The sequence below is a fragment of the Austrofundulus limnaeus genome, unplaced genomic scaffold, assembly GCF_001266775.1.
Source record: "Austrofundulus limnaeus strain Quisiro unplaced genomic scaffold, Austrofundulus_limnaeus-1.0 Scaffold340, whole genome shotgun sequence".
NCBI lineage: Eukaryota > Metazoa > Chordata > Actinopteri > Cyprinodontiformes > Rivulidae > Austrofundulus > Austrofundulus limnaeus.
The window spans coordinates 97,874-108,558 of record NW_013952742.1 but is presented as its reverse complement, the minus strand read 5'-3'; the positions used below and the strand labels follow the sequence as shown (position 1 = coordinate 108,558).

At 37.9% G+C, this 10,685-nt stretch overlaps 1 protein-coding gene across 1 annotated transcript in view; it reads right to left on the bottom strand.

The window, feature by feature from the left end:
* Nucleotides 1-2,497: 2,497 nt before the first annotated feature.
* The window catches only part of LOC106527749 (dystrobrevin beta), a gene marked incomplete at its 5' end in the record, with an annotated part of 99,282 nt that continues 91,094 nt past the window's right edge, over nt 2,498-10,685 (bottom strand). The window contains 2 exon segments of the mRNA XM_014022734.1: nt 2,498-4,053; nt 9,558-9,621. Of these exon segments, the coding sequence (XP_013878188.1) occupies nt 3,933-4,053; nt 9,558-9,621 (185 nt within the window).

The window sequence follows — 10,685 nt, the reverse complement described above, 5'->3', positions numbered from 1 at the left end:
TAAGCAGTGTATTTACTTACAGTAAAATCTGACTCTAACAAAATCTGTATCTTTCACAAAGAGATCAGGCTTAAAATTATCATGTGGCCACATGTTTTTATGGCCAAGCATTGATTTATTTATTTTTTTTAAATCCAATGTCACTGGCCGGAACCATAGAAACAAATACWTACAACACTATGTTGAAGACCATGCGCCATGTTATTTCTACTTCATTAGTCACTACTTTGTGTTGGTCTACATAAAATGTCAGTAAAATACTTTTTTTTTTTGGTAGTTTAGGGCTGCCACAAACGATTATTTTAATAATCGATTAATCACCGATTATTTATTCGATTAGTCGACTAATCGGATCATACGTTAATTGAATATAAAACATACAGCTTATTGTGCCAGAATGCAGCTGCTATTATATAACYATGGTTAGATTTTAGCTATATGCTAACTAAAAATAATTGCTTTGGAAGGTAAGTTCTGCTCTGCAGATATTACACAGGTTTCTCTTTCATTTTCTTAAAATGATCCCACACTTTGAGCTCTGTTGTCAGGTAGCCATGATACCAGAGCCTGTCTGTATAATGTCTTGTGACGTCCACGGCCTACCCCAGTTACCACTACTGTGCATGTGTGTCAAGGACAGAAAGGCAGATGTGGCAGTGGAAGGTGTCAAAGCAGTTTGGAGGGAAAAACAAAGTAAAAGAACAAAAAAAAAGAAAACGATTAATCGATTATTAAATTAGTCATCGATTATTTTAATAATCGATTAGTCGTCGATTAATCGATTAATCGTGGCAGCCCTATTGTGGTTGTAACGTATCAAAATGTAGAAAAGTTTGAAGACTTTTTCAAGGCACTGTATAAATGACTTTCTAGTCTGTGAATGATTTCTTGTATCTGTAAAGACCCTCCAATCATTCTGTAGCTCTGCAGTCCCTGAGCTCAGACCTCCATTGCACATTTTCTATTATCTCTCCTCAACTAAATAAAGCTATTGAAGCACCTGCTCATCATGACCTTCTGTCCTGACAGACTGAATAAATGTTCAAGACTAAATCTCAGTGCCTAATTCRCTACAGTCCTGAGGTGTTTCCTTACACAGTAAATACTGTGGCTACCTTCAAAAGGAGGCACCATGCTGCGCTGAGCGTTACAATGCCCTTCAGGGGGGTTTCACTGGGAGTGAAGGAGACTTGGCTCATTATTGTGTTTGCAGTAGCCCCTGTGGTTTCCAGTCGCACAGCCCTCTGATTGGCAGGCGCTGCTCACTGAGAGCACATTAGCAGCAGAAGAGTAAATGACTCAGGCAGTGTGTTCACACGCACATGTTATTCTGGGCGCCGGCTTTGAGGTATTTTCCTCTGTGCACTGCAGTTTGCCAGATGAAAACAAAGGCCTAGCATAGCAACTTAAAGAAATACAAATCACAAAAGTTAGAATTGTTTTGTTTAATAAACCACTCTTATGCACAATCTCGGACAATACTGTAAGATCTTGTGAGATTTGTTGGCACTATAAAATAATTAACACTATTAGCTACTAACAAACAAAATATTTGCTCAATATCTGTAAAATTGCGTTCCTATGGTGTATTGGAATGTGGCTGCTAGTGTAAACATGATAAGACGGGAAACTGTATACAAATAGCTAGCTTGACTTTATGTCAAATGTTTGCTAACTTAAAAAATCTGTGAAACTATGGCTACGTTCACACTGCAGGTCTTAACGCTCAGTTCCGATTTTTTGAAAAAAATCCGATCTTTTTGTGTGAACGTTCACATTACATTTTAAATGTGACCTGCATCAGACYCCTGTGTGAACRCTMCACAGCACTGATGTGACACRCATGCGCAGTAAAAGACGTGACGTCTCATCAGCCGGCTTGTTTGTTTACAGAGCTAGCATGGATGCTACATTTTGCACATCGAATCTGAAGTTGTTGTTTAATCAGAGCCGATTAAATAATTATCTGACCTGCTTCTTTAGTTCAGTGTTTATATCTGAAGCTGCCTCTGACCGGGATGCTCCAGTGAAGCTTTTTTTTAAAGGAAACTACGAGCTGGAAAAAAGTATCGACCAAGTAGTTAACTTTAGGATCGATACTCTCCGCGACCCAGGCTGGACATCATTATTATCAAACTATCTATGTGGAAAATGAAAAGTAAAAAGATGAAGCAACTGGACTTGTGTTTTGGAGCTGTAAACACACGGAGCTACAGATTTAAACAGCGAGACTTGAGGTTAGTGTCTTATCGATCCTTCACCCTCTCCTCCTGATGAAAAAGTCAGATGAATGTGACATGAGCGTTCACACTGCAGTCACTTTGAAAACATCAGATATATATCCGATTTAAAACCACATACTGAAACGGCCTGGGTCGGATTTGAAAAAATCGGATTTGTCTCGTTCAGACTGTCATAAAAAAAATCTGATATGAGTCAGATGGATCAAAAAAATCGGATTTGGGTCAGATTTGCCTGCAGTGTGAACGTAGCCTATGTGTCTGAAAACCTTACATAATTTTTTTAAAGTGTGAGCACAGTTCTGCTAATAGCAGAACTAGCTTCTCATTTTGTGGATTAGTCTTTTAGCCCACTTTAGAAATTGTTACCAGACCAAGTAGAATGAGTAGAATCTGTTGACATAATTTAAGTAAATCCAACACAAATGTTTTTTGAGTGTACAAACGGCTCCTCACTGCCCACAACTCGGTTCCTATCATTTGTTAAGCAGCCGTTCAAAAAATTCAGATCTTTTGTGAACACATCAGCTTTTTGGTTAGCTGTGCCCATCGTTGTTTTTCAATATTCAGCAACATTCAAAACCAGTCTTGTGAACAGCCTCTCAAGTAGCTCACAGATTGGTCTTTCTGTATCTTATTCTAATATAAAATAAAATCTGTTTTTGATGATTTAGAAGACAGTTTGTTGACTTGATGTAGTAACTTTTGCAGGGTGTAGTTACTTAAAGGAGTCTCAGCTGATTATCTGGCAGGGATGATCAAGATCAAGTCTCTTTTTTACCTTACGTAGCCACAACGGCAGTGTCAGATAGCAAAAACATTGTTCCATAAATCATAAAAGGGAATTAAATGAAATGCCTTTTATGCCTGAGTTTTAAATCAAAGCTGTCTTCTATTGACAAATTATGGGCTTACAATATCTGCAATTATATCAGTTATATCTCGTATTGATGTTTTCTAAGTTAAATTTGATCTAGAGGCCATATTGAATTTGAATAACTCCAAAGGTTTAACATCCAACGTTAACTTTCTGAAAGTTTTACTGACAGACACCAACTGGTCCATGAGATTGTGTGCCAACTGCAGACAAGACACATCTTACGTGCATTCAGCACACACACAGATGGGTAAAAATCTAAAAATCTCACTTTGGCTGCGGGTGTTAACAACCTAAATTGAGTGTGGTGATGGCAAACCTCAGCTCCAGAATATCCATGTGCACATGAACACATTTCTCATGAACACTGAGGACACTCCTGACATTCAAAGCGGTCTCCACGAACCCACAAAGATCTGGCATAGCATTGGACAGTATCTAAATCCAGACATGAGTGCAACTTCATGCAAGTATGATCAGGAAAATCATTTTAGACAAAGAAACTCTAAGCACTAAGAAAGCAGTCAACAGCAACAGTGGGGCATCAGGACGCCTTCTTCTTACAGTATTTATGTACAGAAAGACCTGCTGGAATGGAATGGTTGAGAGAAAAAGCACAAGCCATTTCCTTGCAGTCATGAGGGAAACTGTTGGTTATTTACAGAGGGATTTGTAGGTTTGCATGTTTACAGAACAACATACACACTTGCTAATTAGACACATCTTGCTACTTGCAAGGTGTGACGAAACGTTTTTGTTTCCTTTTTTCACGGAGTGAAACTCTTTTTGATTAGATGCATGCATTACTCTATGGGCTAATGCCAGGGAGCTCCTGTTGGTGCTGATTCCTCCCAGCTGATGACTGTTCCTCCTTGTGGGCAAGTAGGGCGGTCTTGGTAAGCTCGTCCACTCAGTGCTTTTGTACTCTCATCGGGCCTGGATACACAAACAAAACAGGGAGTATATTTTACTGTTGCTGACAGCCTGAAATATCTGGGTGAAGTAAGCAAGAAAAACAGACTCAGGATTTGTCCACATGAGAATGTTTTTCTTGTCTATATTAATGTTTATGTTTGTTGCTTCCAGTGGTGGGCACACTTCCACACATCTGCTAATCTGTGGAACTAATATTTTGAAAAGAAGTTTAGCATTTGCATGAGCCTTTTAAACTATTAACAGATTTAACTTGTGCTAAGTAAATATTGTTTCTTTTATTTACTGCTAAAATTATATAATGTGTGTCACTACGTCCTTGACATTCTTGATAAAGCTGGTTTGTGAGCATTGCTTTATCTAGCAGTCTCTGCCACATGTCACTCAGTGACATCTAGGGCTGTGTATTGGCAAGAATTTGGCGATACGATACATATCATAACTGAGGGGTCACGATACGATATATCCCGATATATTGCCATACTGTAAGCAAGGCAGTATATTGTGATATATTGCGATTTTTTTGTCCAAAAATTCTATTAAATAAAAACCTCTTACTGAAAAAAAAAAGAAAAAGAAAAGCTAATGTTTACTTACAATGCTAATGCTACCCTTACTCTCTGGCGCTCAAGAGGTAGAGGAGCCAAATAGCTGGCTCACTGCTGCCAACTAGTGGTCAGAGGCTGAACTACAACATAAAAATGAACGGTTGGCAAGAAGGTTGATATTTTAAAACTTAATAAAAAATCGATATAGGGCTTTAGAATATCGATACAGTATCGGGAAATAAAATATCGTGATATTTCAGTGTATCGATATTTTCTTACACCCCTAGTGACATCATCTCCAGCACGACACACATGTTCATATTCACTCTCCTTGTCTGACTCATGAGCTGTGTCCAAAACGACAGGCCGGGTCCTCCGGAGGACCCAGACTACACGGTCGAGGCGGGCCGCGTCCTTGGTAGACCGGGAAGACCAGAAAAAAAGAGGCTGTGAATTTGGACGGTCTAGCCTCCCCTCCTTACCCCGGTGTACGTCATGTCACCTAGCAACTGTGACGACGCTAAACAAGCAAACTTGAATCAAAATTAGAAAAATATCAATACATTAGCATTATTAATATCACAAAACTATAAAATTAACTTAAAGGTATCAATTGAAGAACTAATTGACCCGCTGTAGGTGCATGTTTATTTCGCGTTTTTTTAATGACAAAAATATTTAAAAACATGTCCATACAAATGATAAAAGTATCAGAATTACAACCGCTAATTTTTTTTAATTTTTGAATCACCATATTGAAGAAATTTAGTTATTAGAGGTTAGTACTGATGTTAGAAGCACAACACTATATTCTTAGGTTTTCTTTTTTATAATGTTGACAATGTTTAATCTATTATGTTTTGATTGAAATAGGTTCAGTTACATGTCCGAATTATAACAACACATAATCAAAACGTTATGATAACAGTAGAAGAGGTTTTTGTCTGAATGCCTGTGATTCAGCCGTAGGTCAGTAGGGGGCGAACGCAGGCATTGAAGAACCATGTATAAATTGATGAACTTCCTGGTTTTTCGCCAGTGTGGTTTCCTGTCAGCTCCGGTGACATTAAACCTCACTCGGTTCCAGAATTCTGGTGTTGTATGGTTTGATTCCTTCTACAAATCAGTTTATTTAACAGTGGTGTTTTTAATATCGACTTCAGTTTATTGAATACGTATTTTTCTTACAATATTTTTATTTAAAACGTATTCTTTTCTCTCGCTTCGTCCGCCATTACTAGCATAAATAAATCTCTGGTCGGGCCGCAATGCATTATGGGATACGCTGGGCCGGGAAGGATCCATCAGACCAGTCCTTCGATTCGGGCCAAAGGAAGGACGTATTTGTCGGCCGTATCGGAGGAGTCTTCGGTTTTGGACGGTCTTCGTCGCGGCGCTGTGACGTATGCGGCCGAAGAATTCGGCCTTCGGAGGACCCGGCCTGTCGTTTTGGACACMGCCATGGTTTCAGTTTACAGGCAAAAACCGAAGTTTAACAGTGTTAGCGGCTGCTTTTGTCTCAGGATGATGATGTCATAATAAAGTACTTTACGACACATTGGGCCTCATGCAAGAACCGTTCGTACGCACAGATTTGTTCTTAAGTTGCGCGTACGAGTGATTTAGGAGAATTTGTGGCATTCACCAATGTTTTCGTTTTCTAAGATTTTCTTCAGATACGAACAAAATTCACGAGTGGTCCAGACCTGTCGTATATTTTACGGGCAGTCAGTCTGCTGTTATCCAGATGGATTTTCCTCCCTAATAACTTTACATTTCGTTAGTTTGAAAATATTTTGAGTTGAAAATAAATTACACTATGATTGTCTTGACAATAGGCTATTCTGCTTGAATTAGCATTATAATTTTAAATGTAATAGACTAATGACATAAATTGGTTAATATAAAATAAATTGGCTATTAAATTTTTTATATAGCACTACAATATTAAGATGAAGTTAACTGATGTTTTGAGACATTTTAAAATTATTTTTTTTCAGAAACGCATCTGACACTTGCGGTCAATTGTTTACACTTAAATTAAAAATTAAAAATATTTGACCAAAGAAAAACCGGAGCAGGACTACAGAGCTTATTTCTGTGACAGGAGACGACATTAACAGGGGTCATCGTTTCATTCCTCGGCTTTAGCAGGTCTGACGCTGCTAAAAATGACAGATTTTTTTCTTCTTCTAGATCTCTGAAAGCGGGACTTCAATCTTCGAACTCGTAAAGTTCTTTTTTACTTTGCGATGTCACTTATAAATGGACACTTCCTGGTATTTCGGGCAGGAAACGTATATCCTTATATGGCGTTTTTTGGGATGGTAATTATCTAAATTGCCTCTCCCCATGCAAGAGCACCTGATACGCATTCATCAGTTTTCGCAGCTCATTTACAAACTTTTCCTGAAGATAGAAGAGTTTGTTGAATCTGACGTGACATGTTCATACGAACCCTTCATACGAACAAAAGTAAGAGAAATTTAGGATAAGAATACGAACATGTTCTTGCATGAGGCCCAATGTGTGCCCTCATTTATTCACTGTTAAAGCGCTCCACTGCATCGGTACAAAGCTAATCTGAATAAAATCATTCTATAGAGACTAATCAGTGCTTCAGATTACATTTATTCACCGATGGGACACACATCAGAGGCAATGAGGGGTTCAGTGTCTTTCTCAGGGACACTTTGACATGTGACTGCTGGTGGAACCGAAGCTCTGACTCTCAAATTGGAGGACAACTGTTTTAACCRCTGAGCCACAGCTGCCTCTTTTTGTAAACTGATGGTGAAGTGGAACTTCAACTTCACGTCACATTAAACTACAAGAACACAAAATGCAATAAAACGACTGCTGACTGGGAGTCATTTCAAATATGCGGACCTAGATGCTTTTCAGGCGCATCATCCAGCAGCTGGAGGGACAAATTTGTGTCGGTCTTTTAAAACTATTACCACTTGCAATGTTATAAATATATTTTTATTTAGCTTGTTGTTGTTGTTGACAGTTAGTAAAGTGACAAAAACTTTTTGAGCTCAAAGGGATTTTTGCTCTGGTCAATTTAAGGCAACATTTTTGTTCATTGCAGTAATACAGAACATAAAGGGAGTTGCTGGAGATGAAAACTAGCATCTGCAACACAAACACAACCACGTCATTGTTGCTGTTACTGCAAGGTGTCTCACAATTGGGATCTAGGTTAAGCTATAAAAGGACCGATGAAAAATATTATTTAGCGCTCCTAAAACACCATTTCCTGGCTGAAATGACACAAAAGCTTTTAGGTATTTGCAACTGTTGCCGTGTTTACAGGAGCTCAGTGGGAGTAAGCCACAACACACTGCTATATTTGAATGGCCCATTAAACAGAAGCAGGCAGGTTCATTATGGGATGTTTTCGGTGCCATGCAGATATTTAACTGCAGCTCTTGCGGTCTRAATAAATAAAGCAACAACACAGTCATTAGTAGAACCAGATGCTGTTTCTGTACTTCAAAGTGCCTGTGCTTCCCTTTTTAAAGTTAACTACACTAATTATGGAAGTCAAGAACAGGTGAGTTTGCAAACTTTTTCTTTTGGAACACATTAAATCCAGATTTTACTTACTGAAAGGAAAACCTTGATAGCTCAAAAATACAGTATGTAGTATCAGTGCTTCCCTTAAAATATCAGAATTCTTTAAAAATAGATGAATTATTTTTGAAAATAATATATTTTCTAGTGAAGACGTTTACTTTTCTTAAAAATAATCTTGATTTTATAATMTGTTTTTCTATATCTGGAAAACAACCTATTTTAATTAGCTATTGATTAAAGGGCAAGTCTGGTCTTTTTTGAAGTGATGTTCTGTTTAATAGTCATTAGAGTCAGTGTCGTTAAAGCACGAGGTTCAAATGTTTCAGGAGTAGAGGGATATTTAGAAAAACAGGGGTGCAGGGTGAAGATTGTTATTGTAAAAAATCATTGATGCATTCTGCTAGCACTGGTATCCGGGCTGGGAGGCTGTTTGAAGAGTTCAAATCTACAGTTTTTGAGAATAATTTTTGAGAAGTTCGTGTTAATAAAATGTTGAGTTAATATTTGTGAGAATGCCTGCGTATCATTTAACAACAGTTTTTAATAATTTACCGTTTYATTTTTATTGTTCCACCTACAATTCACTGCTTGCTAAAAATTAAGCCCAAGAACTGCTGCTTGACTTCATCAGCTACTCAGGTATGACACTTGGGTCATGTTATTGAAGAGAAATCAACAATTTTGCAGAAAGACATTGTAGAAAATGCTTTAAAATCAGGTAAAACAGGTGTGCATTGTTTGTCATGCTTAGTAGAACAATTTAAAATGAGTTTTGTGTYACTGTGTCACATGACCTAGTAGTTATTAATTTTTGTTTCTCAAGTGTTGTTTGTTTGGTCATTTATTGATGGGCCCAAACCTGTAGAACGGAGTGACTGCTCTTCTTCTGTAACACAGTTGTTTACACTTAAATTAAAAATATTTGACCAAAGGAAAACTGGAGCAGGACTAGAGAGAGATGCATATGATTTAGATTTTTATTTCTGTGACTGTATACGAMAATAAAGCAGTCGTCATTTCATTCCTCGGCTTTAGCAGTGAATGGACACTTCCTGGTATGTGGGGCAGGAAACATAGCCTTATATGGTGATTTTGGGGTGGTAGATTATACTAATCTCCTCTCCTTGCACGCAAGCACCTGATACGCATTCATTAGTTTACGCAGCTCATTTACACACTTTTCCTGAAGATAGAAGCTTTTGTTGAATCTGACGTGACATGTTCCTACGAACCCTTCATACAAACAAAAGTATGAGAAATTTAGGATAAGAATACGAAAATGTTCTTGCATGAGGCCCAACGTTCCCAAACCCTTTGCTTACAAACAATAGTTAGGTTTGATAGCTGCAGTTAGAAGTCAAATGTATSAGTGAGTACCTGAACCCACCTCTGTCTCCTCCGTTCCTCATGTTGGTCTCATCTTCGTCTCCTCCATCATCCACTTCAATAGAAAAGACCATCAGAGCAGAGAAGTGGAGATTAGTTAGTTTTAATACAGAAAAAAGCTTTAAAACACAGTGGAATCCAGACTTAAACAAATACCATGATCCATTGATCAAACCTTGTAAATGACATTATGTGCAATATCACGTGAAACTTGCAAGATGCGTTTCCACTAAGAGTATATGTTTAAGGTTGGCTATCAGCCACTACCGCACCAGTTTATCTCAATATCTGTGAATTTGACTAATTTATAGACATTTTAGTGTTGTGCTTTTGTGCCAGTTAGATACGGTGTCTCTCTTCAATTGAGTTGGGTCCAAACATTAATTAGTTGTAGATGAACCGCCAAACAGGCCCATTGCAACACACTGTAAGAGAAAATACACCATATCTACTCAATAAAAATGAGGCAACAGATTACAAGCAATATTATTAATTAAATTTTACAATGTTTGGAATTGAGTAAATATCACTTAAATGCAACTCTTAATAGTTATTCATTTAATATAAATAGATTTGAACAGAAAACAGTTCATAATTATTTAAAACCTACACAAAAATATTGAGTGGAATTAAAAGCAATAAACGTCTCAATGTGTAAATAGCAGTGGTGGGCACCAGTCCGCTAAAGCGCCAATCTGCTAATCGCAGACCTAAACATTTTGTTTGCACTTAAACGGTCTTACTAATTTCTATAATTCATAATCAAATTTATCTTGAACAGCAGAAGGTATGACTGTCAGGACTCACAACACATGTAATCCATCCAACAACCCGCCCCCAGCTAAACACTATATTTGGGAAGGTATTAGTCCTTCCTGACTGCCGCTTTGGGTCACGGTTCAGTCGGTTCTCATTTTAATAGGACAGCTTTGCAAAGTATTTTTGCTGGCAGCAGTCTAAATTACTCATACGGCTTCTGTTAAATTATTATAAACACAGCGCAAAAGACAATGTTCAGTAGCCAGCAGGGATCCACATTTTACAGACATTTCCCACAATGCTTTGTGTCTGCTTACGTAGCAGGAAAGCAATGTTTAGAACTCCCTTTCCCAGCAAAAA